Source organism: Pelophylax lessonae (assembly GCF_965119305.1).
Source record: "Pelophylax lessonae genome assembly, chromosome: 1".
NCBI classification, from domain to species: Eukaryota; Metazoa; Chordata; class Amphibia; order Anura; family Ranidae; genus Pelophylax; species Pelophylax lessonae.
In genome coordinates this window covers 166,578,903-166,601,966 of record NC_138768.1, presented here as the reverse complement: position 1 = coordinate 166,601,966, position 23,064 = coordinate 166,578,903, and the positions used below count along the sequence as shown (strand labels likewise).

At 46.1% G+C, this 23,064-nt stretch overlaps 1 protein-coding gene across 2 annotated transcripts in view; it reads left to right on the top strand.

The window, feature by feature from the left end:
• Positions 1 to 23,064, top strand: part of CHD1 (chromodomain helicase DNA binding protein 1) — a 219,189-nt gene that overhangs the window by 53,772 nt on the left and 142,353 nt on the right. For both annotated transcript variants that reach the window (XM_082243068.1, XM_082243067.1), the window contains 2 exons: positions 1,536 to 1,726; positions 1,813 to 2,001. In XM_082243068.1, coding sequence (XP_082099194.1) covers positions 1,536 to 1,726; positions 1,813 to 2,001 — 380 coding nt within the window. The remainder of the gene's footprint in view (positions 1 to 1,535; positions 1,727 to 1,812; positions 2,002 to 23,064) is intronic.

Here is a 23,064-nt window from a genome sequence, read left to right as displayed (position 1 = left end):
CCGCCTTACCTGGTTTTGCACAGGGACAGGACAGCATTTAAACCCTCCATTCAACCCGAAGGTGGTGTCGGATTTTAACTTAAATGGAGACATTATCCTTCCTTCCCTGTGTCCTTGTCCATCCCTTTTAAGGAGGTGGCCTTGCACTTTTTGGATGTGGATCGCATGTTCTTTTCGGTGTTGGCTGCTTTTCAAAGGTCCGATTCTTTGTGCTCCTGGTGCTCCTGGACAGTCTGAAGAAAGGCATGGCGGCCTCTTCTGCCCTTGTTTCTTGTTGAATTTGGCGGACGTTTGTGCAGGCATATGCCTTTAATGGGCCGGAATCTCCCTTCTCTGTTGCTGCACAATCCACCAGGGCTGTTAGCTTCTCCTAGGCGTTCCGACATCTGCTGTCTGTTCGTAGTCAGCGACCTGATCGTCTGTACACACGTTTAATACATTTTAAAGTTGGTGTGTTGGCATCCTCTGATGCTAGTTTTGGCCACAAAGGTTTGCAGGTGGCTGTTTAGGACTCTCAGGCATCCCTTGGTGCTCTGTCCTGTGTTACCAGGACCCCCAAATTGGCAGAAAGGGGTATGTCCTTCAGGGGACCTCTCATCCACCAGGACAAACCTCTTTAATTGAAGGGATGAAAGATGTCTGGAGTTTTATGCTTCTATGACCGCTTGCTACAAACCTCTAAACCTTCCACCTTGGGGTGCTGGAACACTGATGCCTCTTATAGACATCTTGGAGATTTCCAAAAGCAGTGTCAAACATGAGGGGTGGGAAGAACACAGCAGACAAAAATTCCCAAAGGTTTAACCTAGCCAACCAGGTAACATGGAGCTCACCTGAAAAAAAAACATACATCCTCAAAGAGGACTAGTCCTCTCAAACAGCAGCCTTGCAGTCAAAAGCACATCTACTTTGTAAAACTTTATGAAAGTGTGCACAGATGACCAGGAGGCCGCCTTGTAAACCTGCATCACTGACGCCTGATGGCGGAAGGCCCAGGGGGTACTAAGCGCAGACTGCACCTTAACAGGGAACCATGGAGATCATGATCAAGAAGATTCTGAAGCTGTGTCTGTCAATGAACGAAAGCGCAAATTGGGTTTTTGTCTTACCGTAAAATCCTTTTCTCTGATCATTGACGGATACAGCACCCAGCCCTCTGTTGATTGAGTTGGGTTATATTTCTTCTGACACTGCTTGCAGCAAAACTACCTATAGCAGCAGAGAGTGGGGGTGTAACCCGTGGGACTGCCCCATAGGTGTGGTAAAGTTTTTTTCCTGCCTAGTGTCCTACTACTGTAGGGGGCAGCATAATCCGAAGGTCAAGATTCTGGAGCTGTGTCCATCAATGAACGATCAGAGAAGGATTTTACGATGAGACAAAACATTTTTGTGTAATTTACCTTAAATGACCTCATTTCATTTATGTAACTTGAAGGTTTAAGTGTTTTTAAATTTTTATGTGGCTTGTCTTGTCAATTTTATTGAGAACCCATGTGTTGTATCAATAGTCTGTAATGTACTCTTTCTTTCATTAGTCTTTTCTAGGGGGCATTAACTGGGCTTTTATAGGAGTTGATGAAGCTCATCGGTTGAAGAATGATGATTCCCTTTTGTATAAGACCCTGATAGATTTCAAGTCTAACCATCGGCTTCTTATCACTGGAACACCATTGCAGAACTCGCTCAAAGAGCTATGGTCCCTGCTTCATTTCATCATGCCAGAAAAGTATGTTATGAAGGGACTTGTATTTATCTATAAAACCCAAAGCAATATTTAGAGAACGGAACTGACAGTGCTGCTTCGTATTCTAGATTTTCCTCCTGGGAAGACTTTGAAGAGGAACATGGTAAGGGCAGAGAATATGGCTATGCCAGCCTCCACAAAGAACTTGAGCCATTCCTTCTAAGAAGAGTTAAAAAAGATGTGGAGAAGTCATTACCAGCAAAAGTGGAGCAAATTTTAAGGGTGGAGATGAGTGCTCTGCAGAAACAGTACTATAAGTAAGTAGAACTGGTCATTCTTTTATTTTTTTTTGTTTTTGTTTTCTCACCCTAAAGGATCATTTCAACCAAAGTGGCAATTTTGGCTAGATGTTATGGCTGCCATTGGGCGGGCACACTTAGTTACTCTGGCGCAGAAGTCTTTAGGGTTTATGCACACTGCTGCTCCTAAACTGATGTTTTTGGGGCTTTGGGTATATTTTGCCTAAGCCCCTAAACTGTCCTCAAAAGAAGCTTATGTATCCATGCACACACAGGCTTTTAGGAGTATAGGAGCAGCAGCATTTAGAGGCAGAAAAATCGCATTCAGGAGGTAGCTTTCGGGCTTAAAAAAAAGCCAAATGCGTATAGACATGCCTAAACGCTACATGCATTTAGTGATTGAGTGTTTATTTTCAGTTGTCAGAATAAATTACAATTCTGGCCAATGAAATTAACGCCCAAGCTCGTTTGAAGAACAGCAGCTTAGGAACAAAATCAGAGTTAAATATGCACCTAACAGGTGAAACAGCGTTTACAATAAACCAGTGTGCATGAGGCCTAACGAGGATATAAGCAATTGTCAGAGGATTTTCTTTCTATCGTTTCCATTTTATCATTCAAAGAGGTGTTTCTGAACTGCTTCCCGACTGCCCGCCGCAGTTATACTCCTTAAGAGGGGTGAGGGGGCTCAGGTTAGTTGAGAATGTTTTGTATTTAGTTAGCTTATGAAATATTGCAAGAGTAGTCCCAATTAGAGGATGGTGTTTGATTGTTTGTGGACAACTTGCCCAGGAGATACAAGGGATACATTTCAGGGGTGGAGGGCTTACCTCACATTCCAGAGAAATCCAGTCCTTATAAGTCCCATGAAAATGCCAATGATCCTCGCTATGTGTGATGCAAAGTTGCAAAGTAATAATTTTTGAAGTTAGGGAGTACCATCCCACCCGAGTCCTTTGATCTGGTTATTAGTGAGAATTTATTCCTAGGGAACTTGTGTGCCCATAAAAACTTGAGTTGAATAGTGTGGAGAGACCTGAAAAAGGAGGAGGAGATCTTAATCGGCAGTGTGCGGAACAAGTAAGGTAACCTCGGCAAAAATACCATGTTAATAATAGCCACCCTACCGAACCAGAAGAAGTTTATTCAACTTGCTTAAATCCTGCTCTATATTTTTGAGAAGTGGTGGGAAGTCGTGTGAATATGTTAGAGAGAGGGAGGGTGTCAGCCAGATACCCAGGTATTTAAGGGCAGGGTCCCATTTAAATGGACAGTTGTCCCTTGTCATGTCAAGTACAGTATTGGATAAAGATATATTCATGGCCTCCAATTTTGAGTAGTTGATTTTGAGGTTCGCGATATAGCCATAAGTAGTGAAAGAATGAAGCAGGTTGGGTATTGATATATGTGGAGAGGTCAAAAGGAATAGTAAGTCATCTGCGTAGGCCACAACTTTAAATTCTCTGTGTGTAGATCAGAAACCATGAATCGAGCTCTCAGCATTGACACTCCTAATGAACGGTTCCAAAGATGAGATGAAAAGAAGGGGTGATAGTGGGCACCCCTGTCTAGTTCCATTTGAAAATTGATACCTTAACTGATAGGCTACCATTTACTTTCAGGCTACCATTTACTTTCATTCGGGCCGTAGGGTTACTGTAGAGCCATCATACTAGGTTCCAAGCCTACATATTTACAGGTTGCCAGCATATAGTCCCAAGCTACTCGATCTAAGGCCTTTTCAGCGTCCGTGGACAGGAGAAAGCCCCCGATCTTTCGCGTATGGGCCATGTAAATCAGGTTAAGGGATTTGATGACATTAGCTTCCATTCCTGGCATAAAGCCAGCTTGTTCTGCAAGAGAGGGCAAAGTCTGGAAGCCAGGACCTTCGCCAAAAGTTTCACGTCAAGATTTAAAAGAGAAATGGGTCTATAGCTAGAGCATTCCGAAGGGTCTTTATTTGATTTGGGGATGACCATAATTAATGCAGATAAGAAGTCGGGGGGTACTGTTCTCTGCGCGGATATGGAGTTCAATGTTTTTTTTTTTTTAAAGGTTGTATAAGAATTGGGGATAGAGTTTTATAGTATATGGAGGAAAATCCGTCAGGGCTGGGACTTTTTCTAAAGGGACTTTAGTTCTTTAAAGGCCGGAGAGACCACTTCCGTGTTAATTGGTCTTTCCAGGTTTTTAATGTCAATTTAATTTAGAATTGGAAGAGAACTGTTGGTGATATATTTGTGAATAATATTGATTCTGGCTAGGTGAGCCGGCTTGTGAGGTTTAGGTAAATTTTACAGGTTAGAATAAAATGCGTGAAAGTGGTAATTTTTTCGGTGGTTATGTCTAATTTCCCAGCATAGTCTTTGATGCCCATGATGTTGTAGGTAGTCTTACTATCCCTCAATACTCTAGCTAGATATCTGACAGCTTTGTCACCATATTCATAGTAAGTCTTTTTCCTGAAAAAGAGTAAGCGATTCGCTTTAGTCTCAATAGTTGTCTAGTTGTTGGAGGGTCACTCATGGATCAGAGATCGTGAGCATGACGTGTTGACAGAGCGTTTGTGAAGGAGTTCCGGTTGGGAGATTTTTTTCTGTGAGTGGATTTCTTTTTTTTATCTCTCTTACACTGAGTATCCATTTTAATCAGCTCCCCTCTAATGGTACATTTATGTGCTTCCCAGACCATCATGGGATCACAACCTGGTGTCTCATTTTCTTTGAAAAAGGTGCTTAGGAGGTCTGATATTTTGGGGAGTAATGTCTGATTCGTTGGAGAGGAATTAAGTCATCAGGTATTAGGTTTGGAGGGTATTGCAGAGAGATTAAAAGTCAGTGATATAGGGGCATGATCCGAGATGGTTTGTACGCCAATACAATCTGCAGATAAGGATGTAATGTCTCTTTGCGTAACAAATAATCGATACGTGAGTAACGATTATGGGGAGACAAATAGAACGTGTAATCCCTATCTGTCGGATGCAGGTACCTCCATGTGTCTGAGTTGTAAAGAGCCAAGAATGGATTTAATTTTCCTTAGAATTTTGTTTGTAAGGCAAGATTTACTGTCTGAGTTGTGAACATCCAGATGTAGCGGAGCATTAAAATCTCCTCCCAAGACAATGCATCCTGATGCAAAACCCTAAAACGACTGGATAAGTCGATTACAGAAGGTAATGTGGGATGTGTTGGAAGTACACATTGGCCAGTGTCAATGGAGTTCCTTTATACAGTCCTTTTTTAGGAATAAGAATCTACCATCAGGGTCCGACAATTGATCCAATAACTCGAAGGGGGCCTCCTTACTGATTAGAATTGAGACCCCACCCCCCTTGGATTTTGAAATCTTTGTTGCTCCAGTGGAAGGCCCTTGTAAAGGAGGAGTCTGTCAGCCTGGGGAAATTATCAGTCTTAAAATGTTTCCTGTAGAAATACAAAGTGGGGCTTACCTTTTTTTAGTTCTCTTAATAAGGCGGTGCGTTTCTATGGAATATTCAATCCCTTGGTCTTGTGCGAAATCAATGTAGGTTTTTTTTCCAAGTGAAAAGGCCATTTTGGAGAGTCAAGACAAGATGGTCGAGTTTTATGCAATGGCAGAATAACTGCAAGCTTCAACCTTGGGATCAACCCTTAAAATAAAGCAATACTTAAATACAATGATTAGTTGTGAAACGGTAAAGGAGAGAGAAAAAAAAAAGTGGGGGGAGGGAAAAAACAGGAGAAAATAGAGGAAGGAAAAAAGAGAAATTAAGCAAATAGGAGAAAAGGCGAATAAGTAAGAAAACATTCTTACACACTTTTTTTAGAAATAACGAAGACCTCTAAAAATCTCAACTAAGTGATCCACAATGTTTGGCAAAAAGAACCACACTGCAGATCACTTCTTCGAGGGTAGTGGGAGGAACAGAGCCAAACAGACCGCACACCAGGGAGAAATTTCCCCGGTATACTAATAACAATCAGAAAAAGGAAACAAGTATAACGGGCATTAATGGCTCATAGCCCTGACAATCCGATGTTATGAAATTATAAATCTCAACCCCTCCAGAGCAAGTCAAATAGCTCCCAAGGGGGGAACAGACAGCCAAAAAAAAAAATCCAAAAAGCAACCGGAGCATTGTTACACAAAAAGGACACAAAGATCCAAAAGTATGATCAGACTAAATGCTTCCTCTGGATCATTTTCAGACTAATTCCTCGGTTGACCCTTTTGCCACTCATTCAGTCCTTCAGTGTCTCATCGCAACCAGAAGACAGCGAAGAACCATGAATGGGCTAAATTGGAGAGTAGAGGGTCAAATGGGATTGAGTTTCTCCACTTTTGTCCAACATATCTGCCAGGGGGGGAACCCCCCAAGTTTGTGATCAAAGCTGGGAATATGGTGGAAAGGCACAAATTCCTTGAGCGAGAAAGAAAAAGTTAAATAAGCTTCCCTAAGGGGTGGAATTATCGTGGAGACTGGGAACATACGACCGTAGTGAAATCAGGAAGTGTTTAAATGCCATCATGTCCTCTCACAGATTGGGATCTAGATAGCGGTGTGCCGGCTGTGGAACCTCCAGAGCGAGCATGTTTAAGTTAAGTTTTTTTTATTACGTCTTTTATCTGGAGAGGTGAATAAAGAATGTTGTGGGCTTCTATCCTGCAGAAGCATCAGAAACTCCTGGTACCATACAGGCAGGTCCACTTCATGCTTCGCAAAAGTCCAATAATTCGTTCGGTAAGCGCAAAAAATGTTGTGTACCATTATGCGTTGCGCAGAGAATGAACGGGAAACGCCAGGTATATTTGAGTTTTTTTTTTTTTTTTTCCTGAGCTTTTCAAGTTGCGGGTGTAAAGCTCTGTGGTTCTTCAATGTGATTTGCATAAGGTCCTGAAATGGCATAATGGTGGCCACATAAAGACAATTTGGTCATTGCTGTGGGCTTTCTTTAAAATATCTTCTTTTAGTGGAAAATTTTGGCGAAAACAAATTGTCGCGTGGGGGAGCATTATCAGGGCCTTTAGCTCTCAGGGCTCTATGAGCTCTCACAAACTCAATCTCAGTATCTTCAGGCCTTTCTAGGAGTGTATTGAATACCCTCTGTGTCCACAGATTCAGGGATCCCCCTGAATAATTTTTACGACGCCCTCTGTTATCCAGATCCTCTAGATGTCTGTTCATTTCTATGAAGTGCAGGGAGTGCGTAGCAGTTTTCTCCAACCTGTGTATGGCCCTGTCCTGTGTTTGCCTGCGGCCTCCACAGATAATTTCTCAGTGAGGACTAGCAGGTTAGATTTTAGATTGGTGATGGCGGCCGAGAAGGCTGATTTTATGTCAGCTGCAAAGACTGATATGTCAGCATATGTGAGCGCATTGTCCGCCAGAACGTGTTCCCTACCCGCGTCCTCTGAGGCTGATTGGGACTCTTCACTGAGCTCATCGAGCTGCCGCGTCGGCGCCATCTTGCCTCCAGGCATGGTGCCGCGGGCTGGCGGCTGAGTTTTGAACAGATCAGGGATGTTCCGTGAGGAAGTGGAGGCAAGTGAATGGTGGGTTCGGGTGTGCGGGGTGTGATGGTTCTGTCTGCCCATAATCAGGTCCAGGAGGGATCGGGAGAAGGCTCTAGGGCTGTGAATCTGTCGGAGCTCCCTTAGTGTGCGTCCATCCACGCTGCATGCCAAGCCACGCCCCCTTTTCCCCATAATTTCTAAGACTAGGAAATCGGTTACAGGTACTTAGCCACGTTAACAAACCTCTTGATAAAAGTATTGTGCTAATTAATGCAGAAATCATATTTCCATGCTATCATGTTTGTTAATCATACACCACAGGACACGGGGTGTCTTTATAATCATGGCTTCTTGGGTTACGCTTCTACCTTTGGCAGAATGAGCACTGGCCCTCAAAAGGCTTTCCTTTCACTGGAAAGTGAAAACGGTTGCTAGTTTTTCAGGTTGGGGGAGAAGTTTCCTATCAACATCCTTGAACTCAGAGCAGTTTGGATGGCTCTGCAACACTGGACCCACCTTTCTGCGAGGACACCCAAAAAGGGAGCAGTATGTGCTAAGGCTGTGGATTACATCCGCTACCAAGCGGGCACCGGGAAGCAAACCAGGTAAACTAATTGGCAGAAACTCGCTGTCCAGTGATATCTGCACGTACACATCCCAGGATTGGGAAATTGGAAAGGATCACCACATGGATCAAGGGGCATGGGCCCTTCACCCAGACATCTTCAATCTTATATGTCAGAAGGAGAGAACTCAAGATGTAGACATCCTAGCATCTAGGTTCAACAACAAACTATATAATTTTTTTTTTTTTGTAGCCAGGCTACGAAACCTTTAGTGCGGAGCGATGGCCTGAGATGCCTTAATAATTTCTTGGTCTCTGTTCAGGCTGATCTACGCTTTTCCCTCCAGTCCAAAATCTGCCTTGTCTGCTCAAAAAGATGACACGAGAGGAAAATGGTGATTCTCATTGCACCAAACTAGCCCACAAAACCTGAGAAACAAACTTGGACTTCTAGCAGACAAACCCTTGCCTCTGAACAGGCCAGATCTGCTGTCTCAGAGGCCCCTCTATTCTACCCTGCTTCCTAGTCTCCGGCTTTACCAGCATGGGCATTCAAGCTTAGGTCTTAAGAGTCTCTGAGCCCTATTTTTCCTATCTTGCTGAAAGCAAGAAAAAAACACTTCTGGGAAGATCTAGTTTGGGTACCTGGAAATCCTCTCTGGTGTGACTGGCAGTTCAGTCCCAAATATTGCTCTGGGCTTCTCATTCTGGCCTTCCTACAAACAGATTTTGACAAGAGCTTGGCCTTTAAAGTGGATGTAAACCCCATTCATGAAATTTGACCTGGGCACATATATTTGTAGTGTTTACTTATCTCTCTTCAAAGCGCTCAAAGTGAGTCCCATGTATTTCTGCTGCTCTGTTATCAGCATGATAACTTCTGACAAGTTCTCGACACAGGAGATAAAAGCAGCTGGAAATTGTGGAGGTGAGTTTATAGAGATCAGCGATCTGGTCTATGCACAGCTCTGCATGATTCTTCCTTCGTCTGCCTATGTGGTGGTGGTGGGGGGGATGCCTTATCCTCCAATCAGCTCACACAGTGTATGCCAAGACTCCACACCCAGTGCTGGAAGGGGAGGAAACAATTTTAATACAATGTTCACTTTCTAAACCGTGTAGAAAGCTGAAGACAGCAGATATACAAATAAAACTTATGTAGGGAGATTTCTGTTTCATCTTTGTGCATCATCTGAGGCACTTCACAGGGTATATGTGAAGGGTTTAAGTCCAAGTTAAACATTTTAAAAAGACAGGTTTTTCAAAGACCTCTGGCTTAGTTTCTCGTGGTGTGCCTTGCATTTAGGCCCCCAAAGTTCACAGTGCTTCCTTGGGATCTCAGCTTGGTGTTCTCTGCCCTGCAGAAACCACCCTTTGAACCCTGCAGGGATATTCCCTTAGATGACGACCTATGCAAAGTACTCTTTTAGTTGCTATTGCGTCTGACCGTTGTGTCTGAGTTGCCGGCTCTTTCCCATAACATGCCATTACTCCTAATTCACACAGACAAGGTTGTCTTACCCTCAAGACCATCGTTTATTCCCAAGGGGGTATCCGTCTTCTATTGCATGGAGGATATAGGTCTTTCCTTTGTGCTCTACCAAAGGAAATCTCTCCATTGTATGGACATAATCAGTCAGTAGAGTCTACCTCAAAGCTGCAGCTTTGATCACGCGGACTGATTCCTGATTTGTCCTGTCCTCAGGATCTCGCAAGGTACAACCTGCTTTTAAGTCCACCATCACAAGCTGGATAAGAAATGTTATCTCTAGTGCTTACACTTTTAAGTAAAAATCTCCTCGTACCCATTCCACCAGAATAGTGGGAGTTTCCAGGGCATTTTAGCACCAAGCCTCTGTAGACTAGCTGTGTGCGACTGCCACCTGGTCCTCTGATCAAATATCCAGTCTTCTGTGAATGCTGCTTTTGACGGCGTGGTTCTTGCAGGAACTCTCTAAAGTTGAGCCTGTTGGCACAATTTAGTTTGCCTAGTTGTTGCCCACCCTTTTCATTCATTGCTTAACCACTTGCCTACAGTGCACTTTCACCCCCTTCCTGCCCAGACCGATTTTCAGCTTTCAGCGCTCTCACACTTTGACTGAGAATTACTCAGTCATGCAACACTGTACCCATACAAAAATTGTGTCCTTTTTTTCACACAAATAGAGCTTTCTTTTGATGGTATTTGATCAATACTGGGTTTTTTATTTTTTGTGCTATAATTAAAAAAAGACTGAAAATATTGTGAAAAAACGCATTTTTCTTTGTTTCTGTCATAAAATTTTGCAAATTAGTCATTTTTCTTCACAAATTTTGGCCAAAATTTATACTGCTACTTATCCTTGGTAAAAATAACCTAAGTAAATGTATATTATTTGGTCTTTGTGAAAGTTATAGAGTCCACAAGCTATGGTGCGAATCATTGAAAATTGATCACACTTGCTCACACCTGATGTACTAAAGGCCTATCTCATTTCTTGAGACACTAAAAAGTCAGGAAAGTACAAATACCCCCCAAATGACCCCTTTTTGGAAAGTAGACATTCCAAGGTATTTAATAAGGGGCATGGATAGTTTTTTGAAGTTGTCATTTTTTCCCACAACTCTTTGCAAAATGAAGATTTTTTTTTTTTTTTTTACAAATTGCCATATTAACATGTTATTTCTCTCACACAGCACATGTATACTTGCAACTACACCCCAAAACACATTCTACTACTCCTCCTGAGTATGGCGATACCACATGTGTGAGACTTTTTCACAGCCTGGCCACATACAGAGGCCTAACATTCAAGTAGCCCCGTCCGGCATTCTAGGAGCACAAATTACACATATAATTTCCTGACAACCTATCGCACTTTTGAAGGCCCTGGAACACCAGGACAATGGAAACCCCCATAAAATGACCCCATTTTGGAAAGCAAACAGCCCAACGTATAATTTTTGAGGCATAATGAGTCTTTTGAATATGTCATTTTTTTCCACAAGTTTTTGGAAAATGTGGAAAGAAAATGAAAACGCATTTTTTTTACACAAAGTTGTCCATTTATGCAATATTTCTAACACATAGCATGTACATAGCAAAAATTGCACCCCAAAATACATTCTGCTATTCCTCCTGAGTATGGCGATACCACATGTGTAACACTTTTTCACAGCCTGGCCACATACATAGGCCTAACATCCAAGTAGCACTTTACACAAAGTTGTCCATTTATCCACTTTAAGACTGAGCCTATTTTTGACACTTGGTGTTTACAAGCTAAAATCATTTTTTTTGCTAGAAAATTACTTGGAACCCCCAAACATTATATTTTATTTTTTAGCAGAGACCCTAGAGAATAAAATGGAGATCGTTGCAATATTTTTTATCACACCATATTTGCGCAGCAGTCTTCCAGATGCGATCTTTTTGAAAAAAATTCACTTTTTTGAACTAAAAAATAAGAAAACAGTAAATTTAGCACAATTTTTTTCCATAATGTGAAAGATAATGTTACGCCGAGTAATTAGATACCCAACATGTCATGCTTCAAAATTGCGCATGCTCACAGAATGGCGCCAAACATTGGTACTTAAAAATCCCCATAGGCAACATTTTAAAAATTTCTGCAGGTTACTAACTTAGAGTTACAGAGGAGCTCTAGGGCTCAAATTATTGCTCTCGCTCTAACGATCGCGGCGATACCTCACATGTATGGTTTGAACACCGTTTACATATGTGGGCGGGACTTGCGTATGCGTTTGCTTCTGCGCGCGAGCTAACGGGGACAGGGCGCTTTAATTTTTTTTTTTTTTTTTGTTCCTATTTATTTTATTTATTATTTTTTTATTTTTACACAGTTTAAAAAAAAAAAGTTTTGATCATTTTTATTCCTATTACAAGGAATGTAAACATCCCTTGTAATAGAAATAGGCATGACAGGTCCTCTTTATTGTGAGATCTGGGGTCAAAAAGACCTCACACCTCACAACTACCCTAAAAAAGAAAAGAAAAAAAAAAATTGTTGAAAGAGGAAAAAAAAAAAAAAAAAGCGGCCCTTTAAACCGGTTGCTAGGCAACGTCTTGACGTAGCTCCGGTCCTCCAAGACCATAGAGTTGAGTGAGGGCCATCTTGCCCTCACTCGACTTCCTGTCTCTGAGGATCCGGGACCGGATAGTTTTCCCCGCTGCCGGCGGGTCCGGTAAGCTGGGAAAACGTCTGGGACGCGACAATAGGGGGGGGGCACCTCTTCCCCTGCACCGTAAGGGTAATTCCACGGCGAATCCGCCACTGGGACCACCCTTATCTGAAAGCCGACCGCCCACCGTTTCAAAAAATACCGGGGTTATGGGGGCTATCTGCTGCCATAACCCCAGTATTTAGCTGTTAATGGCCGACGCATATAGTCGTTAGGCGGTCAGTAAGTGATTGCATGCATATGGCAAACAGGTGACGATGACTGATGGGGTGACAGGTGACGATGACTGATGGGGTGACAGGTGACGATGACTGATGGGGTGACAGGTGACGATGACTGATTGGGTGACAGGTGACGATGACTGATGGGGTGACGATGACTGATGGGGTGACAGGTGACGATGACTGATGGGGTGACAGGTGACGATGACTGATGGGGTGACAGGTGACGATGACTGATGGGGTGACAGGTGACGATGACTGATGGGGTGACAAGTGACGATGATTGATGGGGTGACAGATGACAATCACTGACGGGGTGACATGTGACGATGATTGATGGGGTGACAGATGACCATCACTGACGGGGTGACATGTGACGATGATTGATGGGGTGACAAGTGACGATGATTGATGGGGTGACAAGTGACGATGATTGATGGGGTGACAAGTGACGATGATTGATGGGGTGACAAGTGACGATCACTGATGGGGTGTCAAGTGACGATGATTGATAGGGTGACAGATGACGGTGACTGATGGGGTGACAGGTGACAATGACTGATGGGGTGACAGGTGACGGTGATTGATGGGGTGACAGGTGACGGGCGATGGTCACTGATGGGTGACAGGTGACGGGCGATGGTGCACGGCGGTACTGATGGCAGTCTCTGGTGACCGGTGAATTTTAGGCTACATTCACATGTGAGCGTAGCGATCATGGGCAGAATCACCGCGATTCTGCCCGTGATCCAGAAATCATTGCAAATTGCGGGGCGCCTGTGCGTTGCCTGTGATTTGCAATAGCACCCCAAACGCTGTGCGATGTTGCTGCGATTTCCGCCTGCCGAATCGAGGTAACATCACGCAAACAACGCATGACGCCCCAAAGAAGCTCTTGTACCTTTTTTGGGCGTCATGCGATGTTTGCGCGATGTTACCGCGATTCGGCAGGCGCAAATGGTGGCAACATCGCACAGCGTTTGGGGTGCTATTGCAAAAAACGGGCAACGCACAGGCGTCCCGCAATTTGCAATGATTTCCGGATTGCGGGCAGAATCGCTGTGATTCTACCCGTGATCGCTGCGCTCACATGTGAACGTTATGGGTGTCAATTTCTGGGCACTGATGAGGTGACTGTTGGGTGACAGGTGACATTGGGGGGGGCTGAGGACTGTGTGGGGGGACCTTTATTACTGTGATTTTACTTTTGCAGGTACACAGAGCAGTAACTCACTGTTTCTAGTTCTTCTCCCCTCATACTGGAAACTGTATAAGGAGAGAAGAGCTAGTAACACTGAGTTACTGCTCTTTGTTTACATTTTCTGATCGGCTGTGAATGGATTCACAGCCGATCACATAGTAAACAGTCACTATCAGTGACTGTTTACTACTGCCGGTGACAGCTGTGTTCCTACGGGAACACAGTGCCACCGACATGACCGCGCTGCACGCTCCCGATCGCGCATGCGCGGTCATCTCCCGGCCGCCTCCATTGTGATCGGCTGTGTCATTGGAACACAGCCGATCACGTGGGAAACGGCCACGCCCAGTGGCTGTTTCCCCCCTGCCGGTGACGGGGGGTGTCCCGGGGACACCCCGACACCGGCAGTGCACGGCGGCGCGCCCGCGATCGCGCGCCTGCCGTGCATTTCCTGGGTCACGTCATATGACGTCCGCCCAGGATAATAGCCGCACCGTCCCGCCGTCATATGACGGCGGGCGGTAAGTGGTTAAGGGCATCCCAGGGGGCTATGAATACTCAGCCTGTGTCTTGATTAGGATAAGAGAAATCTCAACTTACCTGTAAATTCTACATACTGTCACTGTATGGAAAAAACACAAGAGTCACTGGAATATTAAGAAAAAGTCACAAGAATCACTTTGATTAATAGCACATAGTTTGGTGCACATTTCATTTGCACATGGACTTTTTCTCAGTGTATTATAATTTATATATTGTATCCATCACACACTGCAGCACTTTTTATTGTATTTGCATTTCGCACACTTCAGCACTTCTTATTGCGTACATATTTGCATGATAATTTAATAATATTTTTTTGATTTATTCATTCCGTTCACTTTGGTATAATTGGCACAATTTATCAAAATCATCTTTATTGATTCTTTATATTTTTGATGTTTATTCTTATTGGAGATTTGGACCATTTTTTATGATTACACATTCTCCTTGGGATTTAATTTTTTTCCCTGTCCCCATTTGATGTTTGGGACATCTTGTATTAGCATTGAATATTCATTACAGCAGTTTTTTTACATCGTTTTCTGATCACGATTGTGACATTACCTTATATTTTAGAGCAGGGGTGGGGAACCTTTTTTTCTGCAGAGGGCCATTTGGGTATTTTTAAAATGATTCGGGGGCCGTACAAAATTATCAACTTAAAAATGTGCCTGTTATATTTGGTCAAACATTTAATTAACTCACCCCTAATGTGATGGCTGCAACTGCTTCTCTTTGGTGAGGTGTGTGATGTTTGCTGGTATTGATGATGTTGCTACTGGCAACTGGTTTTCCAGGTTTGCCCCCATCAATGCAGAGTGATTAGTGCCCCCATCAATACAGAGTGATTAGTGCCCCCCCCCCCCCAATCAATGCAGAGTGATTAGTGCCCCCCCCCCCCAATCAATGCAGAGTGATTAGTGCCCCCCCCCCATCAATGCAGAGTGATTAGTGCCCCCCCCCCATCAATGCAGAGTGATTAGTGCCCCCCCATCAATGCAGAGTGATTAGTGCCCCCCCCCCATCAATGCAGAGGGATTAGTGCCCCCCCATCAATGCAGAGGGATTAGTGCCCCCCCATCAATGCAGAGGGATTAGTGCCCCCCCCATCAATGCAGAGGGATTAGTGCCCCCCCCATCAATGCAGAGGGATTAGTGCCCCCCCATCAATGCAGAGGGATTAGTGCCCCCCCATCAATGCAGAGGGATTAGTGCCCCCCCCATCAATGCAGAGGGATTAGTGCCCCCCCATCAATGCAGAGGGATTAGTGCCCCCCCCATCAATGCAGAGGGATTAGTGCCCCCCCCATCAATGCAGAGGGATTAGTGCCTCCCCCCCATCAATGCAGAGGGATTAGTGCCCCCCCCATCAATGCAGAGGGATTAGTGCCCCCCCCCCATCAATGCAGAGGGATTAGTGCGCCCCCCCCCCATCAATGCAGAGGGATTAGTGCCCCCCCTATCAATGCAGAGGGATTAGTGCCCCCCTATCAATGCAGAGGGATTAGTGCCCCCCCTATCAATGCAGAGGGATTAGTGCCCCCCCAATCAATGCAGAGGGATTAGTGCCCCCCCAATCAATGCAGAGGGATTAGTGCCGCCCCCATCAATGCAGAGTGATTAGTGCCGCCCCCCCCCCCATCAATGCAGAGTGATTAGTGCCCCCCATCAATGCAGAGTGATTAGTGCCCCCCCATCAATGCAGAGTGCATGGGGATTAGAGCGCCTCCTGATTACACACAGAGCAGGGTTCTTTTACTTACCCGGCGCTGATGCTCTCATATGAAGTCACGACTCCTGGACCGACTCCTATGATGGACGTCACCACTGTGCTGTCTATCATAGGTAGGAGGCGTGACTTTGTATGACAGCGGCTGCGCTGGGTAAGCAGAGGAACCCACTCTGTGTGTAATCAGGAGGCGCTCCCCCTCCCCTTCCCCTTCCGGAGGCAGTCCAGTGGCAGGGCCGGATCAGATAGCTTCGGGGGCCACATGCGGGCCGTAGGTTCCCCACCCCTGTTTTAGAGCAAGTTATTACACACTCTGGTCCACCGGTTTAAGAAATCTAGTGCTGATTTTATCCTTTTATCAGTTCATGGAGTATGTGGTGACACTACTAAACTAGCTGCTGATTTTGGTGTTCCACTATCTACATATCCCGTTACATCTACCCCATTGGTAGCGCATAGGCCTTTTATCTCTATTTTGCCCATGTCCTGCACTGTACTGCAAGATAAGAACTTTGCAGGTTAAGTGTGGGTTTTTTTTTTTCTTCCCATTTAAATATATTTCCTGGCATAGAATACAGCACCCAGGTACCTCCCCACTCTTTTTATGATCTCCCTATTGCTTGCTACAAAGCTGACCCTAACTGGGAGTCAGATATGTTATATAGGGGTTGTCCCTGCAGCTTTTTTCAATTTGTATTTAACCACCTTAGGCCCCTTTCACACATGCTGTCCTTTGTCCGTTTTTCCTCCATCTGTTGACAGATGAAAAATGGACATCAATGCATCTCTATGGAAAAACTGATGTTAGTGGATAATCATCAGTTTACATCCGTATCCATCATCTGTTTTTTTTTTTAAACTAAGAAAAAGAACAAGGGCGCCAAGTCATAGAGGTAAATGAACAGCTGTAAATTTTAATGTAGTAACTTACATGTTAAAAACTAGGGATGCACCGAAATTTCGGCCACCGAAATTATCGGCCGAAAATGAGCCTCTCTCATTTCGGCCGATAATGGTTAACAGTGCCGAAAATAAATTATGGCCGCCGTGGGGAAGGAAGAGGGCGCAGCGCAGGGCAGGTTTTAAAAGTCCCGCCTCTGGCCGGCCGTCCGCCTCTCAGTGACGTCCCTACTACGATCTGTGCATTATGAATGGACATACCAGGTCGGGGGGCGGGGCGAGCGGCCGCTATAGAGAGAACTAATGTGATCCTTCCTGTCAGCTTAGCACGTCTATGTGTGAATGAGAACAGAACTGAGCTGACACCGGGGGCGGGGGGGGGGGGGGGGGGAGCGGCCGCTATTAGCTGTAACTATGTGAGAGCTTCTCTTCACTGACAGGCATGTATCTCCGCTGACAAGGAAGAGAAGCTCTCACATAGTTACAGCTAATAGCGGCCGCTCCGCCCGCCCCCGGTGTCAGCTCAGTTCTGTTCTCATTCACACAGACGTGCTGAGCTGACAGGAAGGATCACATTAGTTCTCTCTATAGTGGCCGCTCGCCCCGCCCCCCGACCTGGTATGTCCATTCATAATGCACAGATCGTAGTAGGGACGTCATTGAGAGGCGGTGCCGCTGGCCGGAGGCGGGACTTTTGAATGCAGGACACCCGAGGAGGGACGCTGAGGCAGTGGGAGTGGGGGGAGATGGGGGGGAGCCGAGGCAGCTTACCAATGATATTAGTATTATGCAGCATGAGGGGTTAATGTATTGTCACTGCTGGTCACTCATCTATTAGTGACCGACCAGTGGCAGGTAATTAACCCCTTTGTGCTGCATTAGTGCAACCAGTATCAGTGTTAATTAACACTGGTTGCACTGATACTGGTTGCACTAATGCAGCACAAAGGGGTTAATTACCTGCCACTGGTCGGTCACTAATAGATGAGTGACCAGCAGTGACAATACATTAACCCCCTCATGCTGCATAATACAAATACATTTGGTAATTAAATTAACCTATTGCCAACCCATCACAGTACATATACTGTGACAGGGTGGCAGCGACAGGTGTACGTCGCTGCCTGTTTTTGGTGTATGCCCCTGTTCTATACATTTTAAAAAAAATTTTGGGGGAAAAAGTCATTTTCGGTTTCGGTTTTCGGCCAAGGGCATCCTGCATTTTCGGTTTCGGTCCAAAATTTTCATTTCGGTGCATCCCTATTAAAAACAGGTATTCCAATAGGTCAGCATGTGTGGTGTGAAAGAGCAGTCCCCACAGTGGATCCGATGGAAGATGAAAGATATCTTTCATCTTCCATCGGATCCACTGTGGGGACTGCTCTTTCACACCACACATGCTGTCCTATTGGAATACCTGTTTTTAACATGTAAGTTACTACATTAAAATTTACAGCTGTTCATTTACCTCTGACTTGGCGCCCTTGTTCTTTTTCTTTGTTGCATATTTGGAGGGTATACCTACCTCTTGAGGAGCTGCCTGTCTAATCACCCCAGTACCCTGATTTGGATTTTTTGTACTTTTCATCAGCAAGTATCCATCACCTTCGGGATCATCACATGATTGAATAGGACTTCTACACAGTTGAGGTTCATGTATCTTGTTTGTCCTGTAACATTTCCATTGTCATTTAATTCATTTTATTTCATTTACATTCATTAAGTGCCGGTTCACACTTATGCGCTTGCAATGCGAATTTGCAGTGCGAGTTTACCTTATGTTTTTCAATAGTACCAGCGCGATTGTAATGAAAATTTGATTGCGTTGATTATGTTAATTAAGCTCAGGAGGGGTGGAGCTGAGGGGAAAATCAAACAAAAAATAAGAATTCGCACATAAGAATTCGCACATATCTGAACTGATAATGCGAGTCCAGACCGATTTACATTGATGTCTATGGAGACTAAATTCGCAACGCAACGCTGTAAACTCGCACAAGACCCTTTTTATCATCGCATCACATTCGCATCTGGATCGCAACGCATAGATGTGAACGACCGTCACGAATTCAATGTATTTTGTAAATGCATGCGATTGGAGACTATTTAGAACGCATCGCATTCGCAGTACAAGCGCATAAGTGTGAACCGGCACTTATATCTATTTTGTGATTTCATCTGTGGCACCACTGGTCATGTGGTCCCTTCCAGAGTGGTACAGTGAGCGCTGATTCACTGACTTAGGTCAGTGTGTATCTTTTATTCACAATTCTGTTTTTTTTAAACTGATCAAAGCTCTATTTTCTCTTACGTCCTCCGACAGTCGCCACCGCCTCTAAGTCATCTCTATTGGGTATTGACTTCCGCTCCGCAGGAGTAGCTAGGCATAAGACTTTAGTCAAAAGAACAAAAGCATTTAGCAGACACACCCATGGGGGCTGTCCCACTGGTCAATAACCCCCTGCAGTGATCCCTCCCAACTGTTTGTTTCTGCCTAGCGTCAGTAGTTAGACTTCCCTGTGCTGGGGCCACAGTCTCAGCTTTTTCTAATCTTTTTTTCTTTGATTTTCTTTGAAAATGTCAGTTTTTTCTTTGCTTTACTAGCTGTTTATTTTGTCAGCTTTAGTTTTAGTCGGATCTTCGGATGAAGATGGATTCTTGCGGAGCTGGGAATCGGACTGACGCCCTGGTTCTCCAGGGCAGAGGGTCCCCCAGCCCGCCATTGAGCGTTCAGCCATGTGTTCATCCTGGCATTATGAATGACCCATCCCTGCTCGCAGCAGGGATGCAGCCTGTGAGGTGGCTACCTCAATGGACACATCTGCGGTGCTGCAGTGTCCTGTCCTTGGCTAACGGCTTTCCCTGTCAGATGAGGACAGCGGCTTTCCGTTCATAGAGGCACCCCACGCCATCCGGTACAGGTAAGTACTTTCTGTGTGGGGCCTCTATCTGGGGTGGCAGTCCTGTGTTGCTGTGTATTCCCCATGTATGTGCCTGTGTGGGGCTCCCTGATGCGATCCCTGCGGGGGTCTCCTTTTACATGCGCTGCGGTGCTGTGTGGTTTTGTGGGCCCCTTCCCCTGTGTCACTGCGGTGTTTTGGGGGTGCAGACTGTGTGCCGCAGCGGGTAACAACCGTGCGGTCCGCCATTTTAAGTATGGGCAAGCATGTCTGGCTTAACTGCATGCTGTTTTGGCGCCATCCGGCGCCATCTTGTGTGTGGCACAACGATCGTTCCGAGCACATGTTCGGCGGCCATCTTGCCGAAGCCTCCCATTCATTTCTATGGGCAGCCATTTTCCCTGGGTCTTGCAGCTTATAGTTCAGCCTCTGATGACCTCACTTCCTTTTCCTCTGAAGCAGCGATCGGTGTGGTATCACTCTGTGGGGGCTCTGCAGACTGTCTCTTCCATAATATATAGTACATATTCCTATCGCACACCTTCCTGGTATGTAGGCTCTTATGTGTTGGGTGCTGAAGCGATCACCAGTTGGCAACTGGATTAGATACAAGTAAATACATATTCGCCAGCACACCAAGGCTCTTGCAAAAGCAGTCCAAAACTTTATTGAAGTTACGATCACATCAAAAAATGGTGCAACGTTTCGGAGCCGCACAAGACCCCTTCGTCACATGCCTCTGGTCTGCTGGCGAATATGTATTTACTTGTCTCTTCCATAACTCTGTTTTGTCCTTCCTGGTTCAGTTTTGTCTCCTTTTGGGGGTCTGTGTTCACTGTGCATATAGCGGTGGACTGCGCACTCCGCAGCGATCTTAAAGGGCCAGTACTTTTTATTGCACTTTTTTATGTTACTTGGGCAATGGAGTCTCAGGACAGCAAATTCCCTCCAGCCCTGGTGGGGGACCCCAGTCCTACTGTACCCCCTGTTATACCTGATTTGGCCGCCGTAGTGGCGTCTTTAGTGTCCAAAATGGAGGTGCTGATGGCTGAACGAGCTGCTAGGAAAAGGCCTAGATTATCTATCTATCTCTGATTCTGATGGTAATGTGGCTGCTGTGGCAGGCGTGCCCTTTTCAGGGTCTCGCTCATCCCTGGACCCACTGGGGTCTGAGGGGGAGGCGGAGGTGGAGGGGGTTGATGATTCTCCCCCGGGGTCGCCTGAACGCGCGTCTATGGACGAGTTGATTTCTTCTGTGAAAGAAACACTACATTTGGAGGATGAGCCCACTCCTCCGGGCATTGTGTCTTCATTTGGTACACACAGGACCCACAAGTCGGCGCAGGTTTTTCCCTGCCCCGCTGAATTTCATTACACTGTGAATGAACTGTGACACAATTTAAAACGTCCTTTCACGGTACCTAGTCGGTTTAAACTGCTTTATCCCTTTGCGCCCTCTAGGCACTCACGCTGGTGTGTGCCTCCACAGGTGGATCACACTGTGGCCATGTTAAACAAGGCTACCTTGATTCCCACTGAAGACACCCCGGTATTCCGGGATCCCATGGACAGGAGGTTGGAGTCTCTTGCCCGCCATTCCTACACGGTAGCGGGTTCTTTGCTCAAACCTATTTTCGTGTCCGTTCTGGTGGCTCAGGCGGTGGCGGATTGGACTAAGGTGCTTAGACGCACCCTCACGTCTGATTCTGCCCCACCTGCCACGCTGGCTATGGTGGATCAAATTCACCAAGGAGTCATGTATTTGTGCGATGCGGCCTTGAATGAGGCCCCTTTGGCTGCATGCCTGTCGAGTGTCGCGGTGCTTAACCGTCGACTGATCTGGCTGAAGAGCTGGTCGGCTGACCAGACATCACGGAAAACAGTGGCTGATTTTCCCTATGCAGGTTCTCGCCTTTTTGGCGAGGCGTTGGATACCTTGGTAAAATGCGTCACGGGGGGCAAGAGCACGATGCTGCCCCAGAACCCGAAGAACAAGTCCTTTCGTGGCAAGCGGGGTTCCGCCTCTCGACCCAATCAAGGGTCCTTTCGTGCCTTTTAAGAATCAAACCAAGGGCAAGCCCTTCAAGGGCCAAGGTAGCCAGAAGAAGCCCTGGGCGGGCAAGCAGAAGTCCGGCAATGCCGGTGCGGCGGGTCATTCCGCCTCTGCCTGAAGGGGCGCCCTCACCCATTTCAGAGGTGGGGGGACGTTTGCGTGTTTTCCTCCAACCTTGGCTGCTCCGAATTCCGGACAGGTGGGTTCAGGAAATCATTCAATCAGGGTACAAGATCGAATTCCTTTCCTGGCCGGCGGACAGATTCTTTCCCTCAAATCTTCATTTGACCCCAGGGCGCCTACAGGACCTGCATCAAGCGGTGTAGGACCTCCTTGCCCAGGGGGTGATTGTCCCAGTGCCTCATCTGGACAGGTTTCGGGGGTTTTATTCCAATCTGTTCACTGTGCCCAGAAAGGAGGGTAAGGTACGTCCTATTCTGGACCTGAAACCGCTGAACCGCTTTGTGCGCGTTCGGAAGTTCCGTATGGAATCTCTCCGCTCGGTGGTGGCCTCCCTCAGCCCAGGGGAATTCCTGGCCTCTATAGACCTGAAGGATGCGTACCTACACATCCCCATTTTCGAGGGTCACCAGAGGTACCTTTTGGTTCGCAATAGCGGAGGACCACTATCAGTTTGTGGCGTTACCTTTCGGTCTCGCTTCGGCTCCAAGAGTCTTTACCAAAGTGTTGGCGCCTGTTCTGGGCCTGCTAAAAGGCACAGGGCATTGCGGTCTTGGGATATCTGGACGATCTCCTCTTTAGATCGAGTGCCAGCCAGAACCTACTGCGCGATCTCTCCACCACGGTTCAGACGCTCCAGGAGTTCGGATCGACCATCAACGTACAGAAGTCGACCTTGTCTCCTTAGGTTCGTCTTCCCTATCTGGGAATGATCCTGGACTCTGCTCAGGCAAAGGTGTTCTTGCCGGAGGACAAGCTCCGGACCTTACAGGACGAGATCAGGTCCCTCAGGGACAAGCCATCCTCGTCACTCAGGACCTGCATGGAGGCGATATCCTTTGCTCAGTTTCACACACGGTCTCTTCAAGCGGAGATCCTGGCCAAGTGGGACAGACTACCTCAGTTCTTGGATCTGAGTGTCTCATTGAGTTGCCGGACCAGAAAGGATCTTCTGTGGTGGCTCCAGTCCCCGGCTGTGTCAGAAGGAAAATCCTTCCGTCCGTTACTGTGGACGGTGATTACCACGGATGCCAGCCTGTCGGGCTGGGGTGGAGTCCTGGGCAACCTGTCTGCCCAGGGCACTTGGTCGGGGGAGGAATCTTCCCTTACG